At 39.8% G+C, this 16,533-nt stretch overlaps 1 protein-coding gene across 6 annotated transcripts in view; it reads left to right on the forward strand.

Annotated features, from left to right (window-relative positions):
* The window catches only part of AFF2 (ALF transcription elongation factor 2), a 472,213-nt gene that overhangs the window by 378,633 nt on the left and 77,047 nt on the right, over positions 1-16,533 (forward strand). For all 6 annotated transcript variants that reach the window (XR_011435071.1, XM_023633609.2, XM_023633612.2 and 3 more), the window contains one exon: positions 534-571. Coding sequence is in view for 5 of the 6 variants with exons in the window: in XM_023633609.2 (XP_023489377.2) it covers positions 534-571 (38 nt within the window). In the remaining variant the exon portion in view is untranslated. The remainder of the gene's footprint in view (positions 1-533; positions 572-16,533) is intronic.

The raw sequence follows: 16,533 nt of genomic DNA on the forward strand, positions 1-16,533 counted from the left end.
CTTGCCCTTTTGTGGTGTCTGCTAATAAAAATGATTTTAGAAATGGATACTTTGGCCTTTCTATCACTGTGCAGGTGCAGCCAGATGTCAATAGTAACACAGGGTAAACGGTTCCCCACCACAAATCTAAAACTCCATATGCCCATGACCATTCACTCCCTCCACACCAACCTCCTCGCCTTGTCATAAGAGCCCCACTAGGCTCACACAATGGGTGAGGTTAGAGTGAAAGGCGGGCAGAGGAGAATCGAGCTGTGAACCTAAGGGCCCACTCGCATGGGCACAGCTGAACTTTCCAGCAGCCCCGACAGTGCCCGCCTGTGTCTGAAAGCTACTCTTGGACAGGCACCCACGTTTCTCAGGAGAGAAAATTTGTTTTCTGCATCTCCTGTCTGCTTACCTCCAGCAGCCTGCTTCCGTTAGCTCCTTATGTTTCTGAAGAGCATTTTATATTGCTTATTGTTTTGGTAACTAGTTGCAAAGATTATGCCTGCTCATGTTGTCTAATTGTCTTTTTTTCCTTCTGTTTACAGGCTGTTGAAAAGGCAAAACCTAAGAATAATCCTGTGAAGTAAGTTATTTTTTTATTCGTTGGAAATTTTAATTTTAATGGACTCCATGCATGTGAAAAAATAAGGTCACAAAAGAGACTTGGATTTTGAGTTAATCTCTATTCATGACAATTTAAAAATGAAAACAAGCAAAAAAAAATACCCCAATAAGCAAAGACCAGCTTTTATTTTTTGCTGTGGTCCTGATGCAGAAGTGCCCCAAGTTGTGCCCAGTTTACATAAATTAATATGTGCCATCCGTGAATAGCTGCCAAATACTATTACAGTCATATTCAATGCATAGTACTTCAAGCCTTTGGGTTTTGCACATGCTAAAAAGATTACATTTTTAATTGCAAACCTTGGACCTATGACAGAGACGTAAATGGCTGAAAATGTGCCAAGTGATTTCCAGCCACGTGGGGAGGTTTGACACCTTGGCATCAAGGCCTTGCTACTCTGTTAATGAAAATCTCATAAAAATATATTTAACTAAACGTCTTTCTAGCTAACAGAGAGCTATTTCCAAGCCATTTTGTGGGATACTCTTAAATTATAAACAAGCCACACAGCACTGTTTTAAATATAGTACATCTTAGACGTTCTGTCTTTTCCAGAAGCGAGACTTTCAAATTAAGAAGGATGTCCGTCTTGTCATTTGGGTTTGTGACATCGGATTGCAGTGTTATGATGCATACCAGTCCCGCCAGCCATGTGGCCTAGGGAAGACCTGCTCTATTTGCTGGGTTATTATCAGTCTAGAAATATCACATCTCTAGGAACTACGTGTTGCTTTATGCCAGCTGACTTCCATCATAGTGGGTACCAAATGCAGAAATGGGGAGTGCATTGATTTTTAATAGTGTTCCTGGGAGAATGGATCAGTTAATACCAATGACAAGAAGACTGCTTGTGTTTATGTTTGTAAAAGAATTAATTTTTCCAAGTCACCCGGGTAGTGGTTAGCACACCATTAAATCCAAGCTCTAATTCACTTTTCCAAAAGGTTTTGTGAACTTTGTTTGTAAATTTGATTTTTCTTAGACCACAGCATGTTCCTTATTGGGCTCCTGCAGCCTCTGGAGGTGTGTCTGTAGTCTGGACATGTGGTATGCTGTAGTCATCCCATGGGAGTATTTTTAGTTGCTGAGTTTTTGTCTGGTTGTTTGGTTGGTGTTGAAATCTCTTCTGCAGCCTAATTTCTTTTCTGTCTATGCCCAGAAGGCTTCTCTACTGCAAGCCCGTGGCAGGCAAGCTCCACGGATTAGAGGAGGGCCCTAATGAGGCCAAGGCCAGGATTTCCAGTCCTTGAGTGGGCCATTAGTGATCTTCATTTCCCCAGTCCAACTGCACCCCTCCCTCTAGTCCACCTGCATACAGATGTATGCCCCAGGTCACAAGGCATGGGGCAAGGGCTGGAGGAGTGTAAATCTAGGCCCTCAGTGGGACAAACATCTCCAAGTTCAAGCCCTCTCGATAGGAAGTGAGTCCTAAGCTCCATCTTGACGTGCACAAGGTGACCCACTGGCAGTGTGTGGGGTTGCATTAAGCCGCACTCTCATGAGCTGGACGTGGGACCAGTTTTCTCTCTGCTCGTTGTGAGGATTCAACACTACAGACAATTCTATTTTTTTTATGAGCTCTTCTTAATTCACAGTGCAGACTCGATCTAATGTCTAGCCCTTTAAGGAACATTACAAAGAGAAAACAGGAAAACTAGAAGAGCCAAAGGATTAGTGCTAGAATATGAAGCTTTTTATTTCTAAATATATTCGAAAATCTGCTTGGTAATAAGCCTAAGTCACAATCAACTGGTAGATGTTTAGAAATGTCTTGTAATTAAATTAGGTACTGTTCTCAGTGTGAGTTTGGGTGTCCTGTTGCATTTGGGCTCACGAAACCTAACTCACTTGCCCAGCCACAACCATCTGGGCACTTTAAGAAGAGAGGCCTCTTCAAGACCTTGGCTCAGGGACAGAAATTCCAGAGCCTGGTTCAATTACACTGCCTGACAGCAGAGCAGAAGCGGAGTTCTTAAAAGTTTTATGTACAGTGGTCCTTTTTCCGTTTCTGATGTCTGTCAGAGAATTCCACTTACACAGTGCACTGAGACCCCAGATAAAGTAAGGATTCAATACATGTTTTCTGAATGAATGAACAAGTAAACAAATTGGACACATCCCAGAAAACAGTCCTTTCAGGAACCTGGCCTGCAGGCTTAATAGGACTGGTGGCTTTACTCTAGTAGAGTGTCAGATCAGAAGAGCCTGTGTGTTGTAACTGACCAAGTCATCTAGTCTCTTATTCTTGACTTACGCCACACGTCAAATGTTCCCATGTTGCTCTGGTTCCTTCTAGCTGCTTTGCCTCTGACCAGTTACTGGTTTGATCTCATATGCAAGAATTAACATTTGCTTGTTGGTTGGAAAGCGTGTACAGTCTTGGTGGAAAAGTAGAGGTCTGGAGGCATCCTTTACACCTAAAGTATGAACACAGATTGGTAAAGATGATCATATGTGTGATTGGATGCAGAGTTTGGCAAATGGTTGGGGAAGAAATCAAAAGAAAAGGAATATTTCATGACAAGTGAAAATTATATGAGATTTAAATTTCAATGTCTATAAAAAAGTTTTATTCACACAGCTACGGTCGTTTGTTTCCATATTGTCTGTGGCTGCTTTTGTGCTACAATGGCAGAGTTGAGTAGTTGTGAAAGAGGCTGTGCAAACCACAAAAACAAAAATATTTACTATTTGGCCTCTTACATAAAAACTTTGCTAACCCTTACTCTAGTTGATCATGTAGAAAAAGGCACAGATGTAAGCTTTTCCATGACTGTGATGGTTCAACTATCAACGCTTTCTCTTTTTATCCTTTAAAGCATTGAGTAGGTATTCACCAAGCCCTTATTGTGTGTTCTGGGCTTTCTGGGGCTGATATACCACCTAATTCTCGTTCAGAGCAAAGAGACCACTCTTAATTCACTATCTTTGAAAATCATTATGGATGTGAGATCATTGACAGGGCAGTGATGCCTCAGAAACCAGTGAACAAACACATAGCTAGAGCATACTGCTAGTCTTCCAAGTTGTGTGTGGATGGATATATTGCAAAAGTCACGTGCATTTTCTAAAATTCTGTAACTTCTCAAGATCTAAATAAGGCTAAATAAACTTTCAACTAGAGTGGTGGTAAATGATTCACAATTTCCATGTAGTTTGTATATTTTCCTCTCTAAAGGTTCACCTCCCCCTCCCTATTTCTCAACCACTTGTTCAATTTATTTTTAATACCTTCATGGTTGTAAGCTTCTTTCATCACCATAGGGAGACTGTGGTACGCGTTAATTACACTCCATATAAAGGAGAAATTAAATATATGCTTAGTGAATGTAAGCACGTAATGTACCTGGATACGCTAATGACTTTACCTTGAAACATTAAATATTACCTCTGAGGATAAGAATCAAAATTGAATGTTCTTAAGATCAGTGATCAGGACAAGAGATGCCCATGTATTTCTCAGTCTGTTGGAACCATGCCGGTATCAAAGCTTGATTAGTATGTTCAAACTGTGGCTCTTTAATGTGTCAGAGAGACTTTCACTTGTATATTAATGTTCTGCAGCAATTATCTCCAAGCTTTCATTGTGACAACAAGGCCTGAGAGATGTACAGATTTTTTCTGCCATATGTGACTTATCACATACATTTTTTTAAAAGCACGTTTCTGTTATTAAGACATATGTGATAGTACACTTCTGCAAATGTGAATTGCTTTTGGCTAAAAGCCATGCACTAATAAGTTGAGTTGAATCTAACCGAGGTTGACATCTGTTACCAAAAGAGAGGTAGAGAGAGAGAGAGACAGGGAGAGAGAGAGAGACAGAGAGAGAGGGAAACAGCAAGCAGTCATCAAGCATAAAATTTTTCCTTGCTTTTTTACACTTTAACAATGTTAAATAACGTGCTTGTTGTCTTTCACAAATCAGGATCAGAATTCACCCTGCTTAGGAAATTACAGCTTTATTTAGGAACCAACTCATCTTATAGATACGGTGGTTTCATTATTGAAAATGACAAATAGCCATAAAGACTTTCCTGCCCGTGATGTTTGTGTATTATTCATTTATTCCTCCAATGAATATGTATTGAGGATCTACAGCATTCTGGGAACTGTGATAGATGCTGAGGGAATTAAAAATAAATCTGACACAGGTCTTACCCTCGAGGAGTTTAGAGTCCAGTAGGAGAGAGAAAATCAGTTTGTAAAGAACTAAGTACAAGATAGAGATACATTTGTTAAGTAGGGGACAGATAAAGTATGAGGGAAGCTCTAAGGACAGAAAGTACTTCTAGTTGTCACTATTGCAGAAGGGGGCTGGGGAAGGAGACATTTGTACCAGGACTTTAAAGACTGCTGGTTTGAGACACTGGTATTGAGGTGGCAGGTAGTCAAAGGTCATTTGAGGCCGGAAGAAATGATGGTTTAGGGCCATTGAGGCTTATCCAGATGAAAGAGATTAGCTTGGCGTAGAGTCAAATAGCATTTAAGAGCTCTAGCTTGTTACTGTGAATCATCAATTAATCTCCAAATTATTAAACATAAACAAAGAATCCATGGACCTGGGATCTAGTCCTGAATTTGACACAAGGTTATGATATGAATTGGGCGTGTTCTTTCCTTGCTACAGACCTCAGCTAGATTATTTATATGGTTCTTCCACCTCTTAAAAGAAAGCCAAAGCTTGAAATCCTGATTTATAATTCTGTTTATTTTAGGAAATATTTGATGTTAACATTTGATATAGATGCATACATGCACATACATTATAAACATTGCATATATTATACATATGTATTTATACATACACATATGCACACATACACACGTGATACCTTTTCCCATCATTTCTGCCTTGTGCATTTGTGAAATGAGGGTCAAGAAACCACATCATCAGAGTTTTAAAGAGACATGTTAGATAGGAGAACACTGTGGCTCCAAGGACATTGGGTTGAGCCTTTTAAATGACCCCTTATGACCAAAGGTAATTTTGCGGATGGAGTCTGTATCTCGTGTGATGCCCTTGGACACATGCACATCACAGACCTGTAGAATGTCACTGAAATCACGACATTCCCTCAGAATGATAAGGCAATGGACTCTGTACTGTGTTCTGCCAAACACTTGTCTTGTGGGATTATCTCCTTCAGGAAGAAAAGGCTCCAGCACCAAAGGGGTTTGGCATACACTACCACATCGCTTTCCTAGAGCGCCCCTTTGCATATTCGCATAATGCAGGCTCCAAGAAGTCCTGTCGAAAGAGGCCTGCTGAACTTGGTCTTATCCAAGGTTTCCCACATGTGTTTGACCAGAGAACACCTTTAATCGGCATGGTATTTCATGGGCCATGGGATTGGATGCTCGAATCCGTGTAAAATAAAATGACCACATGGAGACCTGGCCTCTGTAGGCAGTTTGAAAGTCTAGGACCTAATAACTTACATTCAGTCTCTAACAAGAGTATTCGAAGTGAGCAGATTATTTAAAAAGTCAACCATGGAAAAGAAAGAAATCCCTCAAGTCTGAAGTGATAAAATATCTCCTCTGTCTCTTTTACAGTGTCACACTCTAAATGATTTTTATGACTTGCGAATGACCTAAGGAGAAGTCCTCAATGAGGGTAAGGGCCATTTAGAGTTAAGTCTCTCTGAATGAGATCCATGAAGCCCAGCGGTCCCCAGTGAGCCTCATCAGAGCAGTAGATGAGATGCCTGGCCCACTCATTTCATGACAGTGAGGCACCCAGACCACTGCGCTCCCTACCATGTTAACAAAAGTATAGTCAAACTCTAATCAGCCCTGACCATTTTAAGGGTAGTTAAAGGAAAGATAACTCTCTCTAAATAGCTGTGTAAAATAAACTGTGCTCTTTGTATTGTCCATATAACTATAATCAACTGCAGAAGGTTCCAGCATTCATCCTCACAGCTAATGAAACTTGCACAAATTTCTGGATACCCTCCCTTTTGTTCATAATTGGAGTTGCATCATCTGGGCAATCTCAGATGAGACAACTGAAACCTAGAGAGCAGACTGCCCAGAACACCACAATTCCAGAAATTCTCTCCACTTTGGACCCACTGCCTCATTCTCATCACCTCTTCAGACATACTTGTTCACTTTCAATGTGTATAAATTTGTTGTCAGTTTTTAAAATCATATTATCCAACTTTATGTAACAGGTTTTTTTTCTTAGAATATGGCATGAAATGTTCCAAAACTTAATGAATTGGCAGGTTTGCAGGCACTTTAAAAATTATGCCAACTTTGATTATCTTAGCTTTATAAGGAAGAGTTTCCTCAAAACTTCAGGCAAGTTGGTTTGTCACTCATTTGCCATCACTCATCTTTCCAAAAGCTTTATGAGAACTTTTTTTCTTTAGGTGATGAGTTAACACTCTAATAACCATGATAATGAAACAGAAATAGAAAGCACCCATTTATTGGTGAAGCTGAGGGTCCCCAAACAAGCCAGCAAATGTGGAATCAAACCATTGTAAAGGAAATTAAGCCACTTTTTTAGCAACAACCTTTATAAATACCTCTTTATCCAGTTCTTTATGAAGTATTGCCTTACTTTCTAAGTCTGTGCTTTTTAGCATTTGCCGCTTAGACAAGAACGGGTGACTCTGTTTAATCCATTCATACAAATCAACTCAGTTTTTGGTACACAAGAGTTAGACCTAGAATTTTATTTTAACATTGCCATTCAGTAATCTTCCCCAAAACCATTGAAAACTCAGAATCAAATAGCTGATCTGCTAGAAATGCAAGCAAGCCGTGCACATGTGTTCTTTTAATAACCATGAATTGTGCGCCTAATGTATGCCAGGCTCAGTTGATAGGGCAGTGAATAAGATCGAGTCTCTACCCTGAAAGTCCTCACCCTCTGGTAGGGGAACAAACACATCATTGCACTACAGAAAAGACAGGCTCTGCAACCGAAGCATGTGCAGCATCCAGTGAGGCACAGATGAAGGAGCGAGCTCCTGCTTGGAGTGGGCTCTCCCCAGCTCAGCAGGAGGCCCCCAGTGAACGGTGGAGACGAAGCCATTCAAGAGAGCAGAACGACACTTGCGAAAGGCACGACGAGAAGAAAGCAGATGCTGTGTTGTGAGCAATGTCTGGTAGGTAGAGGCAGCTAAGAAGAGGGGGCATTTTTCACAGTAGCAGGAAATGCCAAATTTGTGAATTGCAAGAGAGACAACAAGGGAAAGAGTAGCTGCGTGTGCCAGGATACCTAAAGCATCACATTGCCAAAGACTCGGGCTCCACTTTTGACATTAAGAGGAGAGCAGTGCAATGTAAACAAAACTAAGAAAATGCTAAAAAGGATTCTTTTGTTCTAGAAAGTTAAAGGTTAGAGTTAGGGAGGGATTATAAGGTACCCTTTAAACTGTTTGCAGAGAAATAGACATATCAAATGCTTTCTGATTATATCTGGCTAATCCTCCCCTGTGGACTTTTATGTAAATCTCAGCTCAGGTAGGGCTCCTCAAAGCATCAAGCTGTGCCCTTGTGGCTTTATCGACCCTTGATTGTTTCTTATTTATTAAAAATTTTACTTTGTATAGTTCTTTTCACATTATTCAAGCATCTAGGATACACTAAGATATAGTATTTTAGGACACATAAGACTGTTATTCTAGCTTCATTTTTCTGAATTCATTTCACAGACACAAAAATTCTTTCTGAATATATTTTTATCAGCCACGAACATAAGCACAATAGGGGCATTTTTATTTCTGCGGAAATGATGCATGCCCCCATGGTAATCATAGGCAGGGCTCCAAACAGTCAATCAGTCCTCCATCAACCGCAGAGCTTGTTCAAAGTCAGGAGCCCCAGGTCATAAGTTATTGTTTAGATGACTACTAGTCTTGGGGGACAGAGGACTATAGAAATGACTCACTGTGGCCAAGGACTGAAATAGAAAACAAGTAGTTTCTGCTTTATTAAAGCTTTTGCCTAAACCAACAGCAGTTATCTAGAGAACATTCTTTTAAAAAGGCAATTCATTCTTCCACAATAAAATGTTTCCATTTGTAGAATTTACAGCGTGGCAGTAGATTACATGTCGTTATAATCCAGTTGTTATATACACGTGCATTTATATACACATCGTTATAATCCAGTTTTTAGATGCACATGTATTTATATACTCCATATATCAATATACCCTCATGCTCCATAGTAATTTAAATCCAAGATAGAATTGTTGCTGGAGATGGGCAGGCAGAGGCAGGTATAATTATACAAGTTCTCAGATCTTTTTCTCAGTGTCCATTTCTCTCTTCTCACCACTCCCTAATATTTTGACTGCTTTCCACCTTCTCTCAGCACCAGATTCCAAGAAGTGGGTTCCATGTAGTTGGGGAAGATATTTCAGAAAACTCTTGTGGCTTTTTGCTTATGTCTTAGCAGCTTCAGGGCGTGTATGACTGTACCTCCATGCAAGCCCTGTGAAGTAGTGGCAGAGCAAGCCCAGGACAGCCAAGGGACTCCTTCATACTCATTCACCTCTGCATTATCAAACCCTGCAGTGTGAGTTGCCAGGAATCTGCTAATAATAGTATCTACATGTAGAAGCACACCTTATTCATCTTTCCCACTAGCTGGAGATATGTATCACTACCCGCATTGGCAAAGTGAAAGTTTAACTTGCCTCAAACTATGATGCAAGGGTTTACTAAGCAAATTAGACATGCTGGCAAACTTGCTTTAAAGATATGTGTAGATGTGTATACACGCTTTCTACACATATTTATGTACACTCATATATAATTTAAATCCCACCTCTTTCCAAAAAATGGATTTGACATGATTGAAACAAGATTGTAGAGGACGATTTTAAAGGAAACCGAGACCCTACTATTTTGTAGCACTGCAGAAACATCTTTTTGGGCATGTGATGCAACTAGAAAGTGCTATGTGTTTTTAAATCCACCCAAATGACAGCTGTCCTACAATGACAGAACTGAGCACAGTGAGGCCCTTCTGCTGTGACGCTGTTGTGGTGCAGAGCCTTTTGGGGGATCTTCTGGGAGTTCCATCACACATGTGTGAGGTTCTCCTGCTGATCCTTAGTGGTGGGTGGTAGGCCTTTGAATATGGGTTTAACTTTTGAAGACTAGTCCAAGACAGTGACTCAGAGCCATGGATGTTGAAAAAATGGTCAATCAAGGCAATTAATGTGGGTATTGTTTCAAAATAATAGTGATTTTCTCTTGCAGCTAGTGAATGCCCTGAAGAGGAATTTTACCAAGGCTTAGTGCAAGAGCAACATCATTGGACCAGCACCCTATGCACAAAAGCAACCCCACCAACATATACATCCCTCTCCCCTTTAGCCTACTTTACTTTTCCTCTTTAGCAGTTATCATCACACTGTATCTATCTGTCTGTCTGTCTATCAATCGATCTATCCATTTATCTATCATCTATGTTTTGAAGTGTCACCTCCCACAAGAATGTAAGATCCATATGAGCGAGAACTTTGCTTTATTCACTGCTGTAACTCCAGCACCTCAAACAGTACCTGTCATGTAGTAGGAGCTCAGTATTTGTTGAATGAATGAATGCAGGCATCTAAGGATATGACTCTGAAGTTCAGCCATCATAGTTGAGTATGAGCATGAGTTTAGTCTTAGAGAAAGCCTGATTTTGCACTGCCCTTTGGACAGTCACTGAAGACCTTATTAGCTCTCGTGTGAGTTACTGACTTTTCCTGGAAAGGAACCAAGTGTTCTTTTAAAATAGTCTATATTCCATATTGGTTTTATTCTGAGGCATTATAACGTTAGTTTGACTGTCTTAATAGAGCTAGAATTTGACCTCACAGATGATTCCTTTGGTCTATACCCATCTTCTTACTCAGAGTATATTCCCACTCTTGGTTTGGAAGGGAAGGCACAGGGGGAAAGATGTCAGCCTCCCTGTAGGTGGGGCTTGTGCATGGGCAGTTGCATTTGATGTCATTAGGCATTTTCAAGAAGGAAAGAAGGCATATTTTTGTCACTGTGGGACAAGGAAACAGAAAGGTCATTAAGTTAACAGCTGACAACACATGCTATTTCCTGTGTTTCAAAGGCCATCTTGATGCTCAGAATTTAACAGGATGGGACTCATAGTAGCCAATGCTAAAACATGCACACTTGCCCTCTTCCTCAGAGGTGGGGAGTCTGAGAAGCACCTCATCTCCCCTTTCTCTTTCTCACCATACTCCACTGTCACAGCATGAAGCCTTGGTGACTTTCCCCATTGGCCCATAGTCTCAGAAGTTGGATGCTTCCAGAGAGGGCAACTCTAAGGGAACTGGTCCTTAAACAAGGCTTGACACACAGAGTCACAGACATTTCTAGTCACAAGGGTTTAGGCAACAACTCTGCAGAGCAGTAAAACTAAACAAGCTTTCTTTTCTTTCATGTTACTTTCACGAATATGTAAATAATTAAATCCTTTGGTCGCATCTCAGTGATGGGGTTAAAAAAATTCCTCACTTTATATCGATGTGTATGAAAGAGACTAAAAAACAAGACCATGTTTCAGGAAATAATACTGCTACAAGGTTAATTTTGCCTCATACAACGTTTCCTAGAATTGGATTGCCTGATCTCCTCCCTTGAGGATTGCTCTTATGCTTGCAATAATCGAGGCTGATTTTATTGGAAAATCACCTCTGGACGAGGAGCATACTCCAGAGGAAGCTTTTCATGGGATGGAACTGGTTACCGGTGCCAGTGGCACGTTATCCAGGCCGGTGATATTTGAGTTCCCAATCTTTCTGTTCATTCAGGCAGCACATTCATTAGCAATCCTTCAGGCAGGGTAGCATAACTAGACATATTAAGGAAATTTATTTGGAATTGTTTTGGGGACTTACTTGCTAACAGTTCAGTAATCAAACTTTTAACATGCACATTAAATATTTTATTAGAAGTGGCAGGACTCACTGTAGTTTTTACTTCAAATGCTTATCATAAAACTATTTTGCGTAATGATCTAGGACCTCAAAGATCCTGGATGGAAGACAGGGCAGAATTATGGAGGGTAGGGTGAGACGAGAGAGGATGGTGAGACTGGGTAGTGAGGCTCTCACACTACCTTTGTAGGCATGGCTCATCCATCAATCATTCCATGCTTGTTGACTTTTTTAATTATAAAAAGAATCCAGAGTTATCTTGACAGCACAGTGCAGCACAAGTAACCAGGAGACCCGAGTTCAGAACTGTACCCCAGCTCTCAAACTCCACCAAGTGGAAACTGAGAAAATTATAGATAGGATACATTGAGTCTCTAGGAGGGAGGAAGGGAAGGAAGAAACTGATACACAAGCCACACTTCAGGGAGCTCAGGTAACCTTGGAATGACATTGATTCTGGAGGCTAGAGGAAAGGTACTCAAAAGCTGATTTGATTCATGAACACAGGAGAGTTTGGGGGTGGCAGAAAGGATGGTTTTATGAACAAGAGAGGCAAACAGCAGAGGGGCTGCTCATCAAAGTATATACTGCATCTCAGCCCTCAAGCTTCTTAGGCAAAGCCTACAATTAGGAAGGAGAGAGCAGATTCCCCTGTTGTGTACCTGTTAAAAGTCTCTCTGCTTAGGCCACTCATCAGAACACAAGAAAGCTTGATCAGCGACGATGTGCCTAATGCCTACTTCTAGGTTTGTAATAATTCAGACATTAAGTGTAAAAGCCACAATGTCAGGCTGTGCTGGATGGTGGTACCCTTCTTTTATGAATTTGATGCCTAGATTATTACTCTTATTTACTTTAACCAAGAGAGGGAAAGTAAAACAATTCCCAGGCTCCAGCAGTCGCACAAAGCTTTTTAACTACTGATGTAAGTGGCATATGGCTTAATACTTGGGTTTCCAGCAATCAAAAGGCAACCTTGTGCAATATCACCGGAGCTCAGTTCCCAGTGGGCATAACGGAGATGATTAGATATATTGAGTTCTTTGTGTCATTCAAAGAAAGCAGAATCTCATACACGTTAGTGTTAGCTTCCTCTCACTTCATTTCAATTTTCAATAACCAGTGTCATCGCATGTAACAGTTTCTTCATAATGAAAATTCATGTCGAATTGGATTTGTCTTTCAAGTGAAAGCATATTGTGAAGCCTTCTGAAATCTGATCCTTGAAATATTTTTACTGCTACAAAAATCATAAATATACCTAAAATTCCCCAAACCAAGAATAAGGCAACAAATGAATAATAAAAACAAAATTGCTATGTTTGAAAAAAAGATTATATTTCTACTTTTGATATTGGACAGGCCTGGGGAAAGACATGCTCTGGTTAATCAAAATAATTTAGTTAACAGAACTATCACATATAGAGACAGCAATTTTCAAGCAGTTGGAAGAGATTGAATATCCTCAGCAAGAAACAATGCCAGGCATAATCTAATCCTTCTTTGGTGATTCAGAAAGACCATAAAAAATTAACACTATGAATGGTTCTCATCGTGCCATCTACACATGAATCCTAGTTGCTCAAATGTTCTGGGTGCTTACTATTGGTGGGAATGTAAATTGGTGCAGCCACTGTGGAAACAGTATGAAGGTTCCTCAAAAAATTAAAAATAGAACTACCATATGATCCAGCAACCTCACCTCTTGGAATATATCCAAAGAAAATGAAAACATTATGTCAAAGAGATATCTGCACCCCTGTGTTCATTGCAGCGTTGTTGACAATAGCTAAGACATGGAAACGACCTAAGCATTTCTCGACAGATGAATGGATAAAGAAAATGCAATACACACACAGACACACACACACAGACACACACACACACTGGAATATTATTCAGCCACAAAAAAGAAGGAAATCTTACCATTTGTGACAACAAGGATGAACCTTGAAATCATCATGCTAAGTGAAATAAGACAGACAGAGAACGTCAAATACTGTATGATCTCACTTATATGTGGAATCTAAAAAATCTGAACTCATAGAGACAGAGAGTAGATTGGTAGTTGCCAGGGGCTGGGGTGTGGGGGAAATGGGTAAAAGTGGTCACAGGGTACAAACTTCCAGTTATAACATGAATAAGTTCTGGAGATGTAATGTACAACAGGGTGACTATAGTTAACAGAGCTGAATTGTATGCTTGAAAGTTGCTGAGAGAATAGATCTTAAAAGTTCTCACCACACACACACATACAAAATGGTGACTATGTGAGGTGATGGATGTGTTAACTAACCTTATTGTGGTAATCAGTTTGTGATATAGTGTATCACATTATATACCTCAAACTTACATAATGTTATATGTCAATTATATCTCCATAAGGACGGAGAAAAAGTTCTAGGTGCTTAGATGCACTCATGCTCAGTCTCATTCCTCAAAGTGTCCAGCTCTGTTCCTGGATTTGGTAATTTTGTGTTAAATCACCCCTTTGTTCTACCCACTTCCTACTGCCTCAACAAAACTCTACTCAATCTCACATTGATGTGAAAAGCATTATGGTAGTGTCTGCACAAATTCTCCAATGTCCAGATAAGTCAAGTGTCACCTAGACAGTTTGTCTACTAATTCTCCAACATGAGAATCATTGAATTAGGGTGGTTTGCAATAGGTTATCATGAACAGAACTTCCCCACAGCTTTTAATGGCACCTAGTCCAGAAATGCAGATATAATGATCCTTGTAATCCTTGGGCTGGCAGGGCCCAGGAGCCCTGGAGTCTCTTGACTGCAAGCCATGCTGTTTCAGTCCTTTCCTATGCGGACCAAGATGTGGAAATGGTTAGGAAACACTGATTCTGGGGATTCGAGTATTGTGCATCCATGTTCAATTGTTTAAGACTAAAATTCTTCAAAGCAAGGTAACGTATTCAGACAGTGAAAGCTTCAAGGTCATGGTTCTCTCCTCCTTCAGCCAATCTGATGGGCTAAGATAGCATTTCCCCAAGTGTGTTCTATGGATAGTGTTTTAAAGGATGTTAATCGATGTTATGCAGGAGACAAAGCAAACAAACATGTGCATGTGGGGGTGTGCGTCTGGCGAAGAGTGGTCAAAGAAATATGGGCAAGGCTGAGTTAAAAAAGATTTCTTCTAAGTTGAATTTTGAGTCCTTAATATTCTGTGTACATTTGCATCTCTAAGAGGAGGAATGGTTTATTGCAGTGTTTCCCAAACTTACATGACGTAGAAGCCTTTCGTTTATGGAATATCTGAATCTACTTTGAGACGTGCTGGAATAAGTAAAGCTGGATTGCATTAATGATGTCAGCTCATCAGTGGGTTAAGCAAAGTAATGCTCATTTGAGACTACCTCCCCTGAGCCAGAAACAAAAGGTTGTTTAGACTTGAGATATAATTCACGTACCATACAGTACACTGATTTAAAATATACAATGCAATGCCTTTTAGTATATTCACAGATTTATGCAACGAGTACCAAAATCAATGTTAGAATATTTCCAACACCCCAAAAGGAAACCCTGTGCCCATTAAGCAGTCACTCTCCCTTCTGCCCTCCACCAAGCTCTTACCACTAATCTACTTTCTGTCTCTATTGATTTGTCTATTTTGGGCATTTCACATAAATAGAATAATACAACAGGTGGTCCTATGTGTCTGGCTTCTTTCCCTTAGCATAATGTTTTCAAGGTTCCTCCATGTTGTAGCATGAATCAGTACTTCATTCATTTTTATGGCTGAATAATACTCCATTTTATGGATAGATCACATCGTGTTTGTCCGTTCATCAATGGGTGGATATTTGGGTTGTTTTAACCTTTTGGATATTGTGAATAGTGCTGCTATGAACATTGGTGCACAAGTTTTTGTGTGGATGTGTGTTTCCAATTCTTTTAGGTATGTACCTAGGAGTGGAATTGCTGTATCATATGGTAACTCTTTTAGCCTTTTGAGAACCTACCAGGCTATGTTCTACAGTGGCTGCACCATTTACATTCTCACTAGCAGTGCGTGAGGCTTTCAATTTCTTGACAACATCACTAACACTTGTTATCTGTCTTTTTGATTATTGCCATCCTGGTGGGTGTGAAGTAGGATTTCCTTGTGGTTGCAATTTGCATTTACCTGATGACTAATGATGTTATGCTTCTTTTCATGTGCTTATTGGCCAATTTTATATCTTATTTGGAGAAATACCTATTCATAATCTGTGTCTTTTCATCATTGAGTTGTAATGATTCTTTATAAATTCTAGATACAAGTTCCTTACCAGCTATATGATTTGCAAAAATTTTCTCCTGTTCTGTGGGTTGTCTTATAACTTTCTTGATGATGTCCTTTGAAGCAGAAAAGTTTCTAGTTTTGATGAAATCCAACTTTTCTGTTTTTTTCCTTTTGTTGCTCGTGCTTTTGGTGTCATATCTGAGAACCCATTGTCTAACCTAAGGTCTTAAGGGTTTGCGCCTATGATTTCTTCCAAGAGTTTTAGGTCTTAGGTCTTATTATTAGGTCTTTGATCCATTTTGAGTTGATTTTTATATATGGTGTGAGGTAGAGGTCCAACTTCATTCTTTTTCATGTAAAAACTCAGTTGTCCCAGCACCGTTTCTTGAAAAGACTATTCTTTCCCCATTGAATTGTCCTGACATCTTTGTCAAAAATCAGTTGATCATAAATGTGAGGGTTTATTTCTGGACTCATTTCTGTTCCATTTATCTATATATCTGTCCTTATTCCAATACCACACTGTCTTGATTGCGATAGATTTATAGTAGGTTTTGAAATTGGGAAGTGTGATTTCTCCAACTTTGTTCTTCTTTTTCAAGATTGTTTTGGCTATTCTGGTCCCAATTACACATTTTTTAACTTCTCTTTACTTGTGTAGACACAGCCTTTTGGTTTAGAAGGCAACCTTTGAGTAGATATCTGGACTTTGTATGTGTGACACAAAGACAAAAGCTTTAGCTCAGTACAGAAATGG

Source organism: Equus caballus, chromosome X (genome assembly GCF_041296265.1).
Source record: "Equus caballus isolate H_3958 breed thoroughbred chromosome X, TB-T2T, whole genome shotgun sequence".
In the NCBI taxonomy this organism is placed as follows: Eukaryota; Metazoa; Chordata; class Mammalia; order Perissodactyla; family Equidae; genus Equus; species Equus caballus.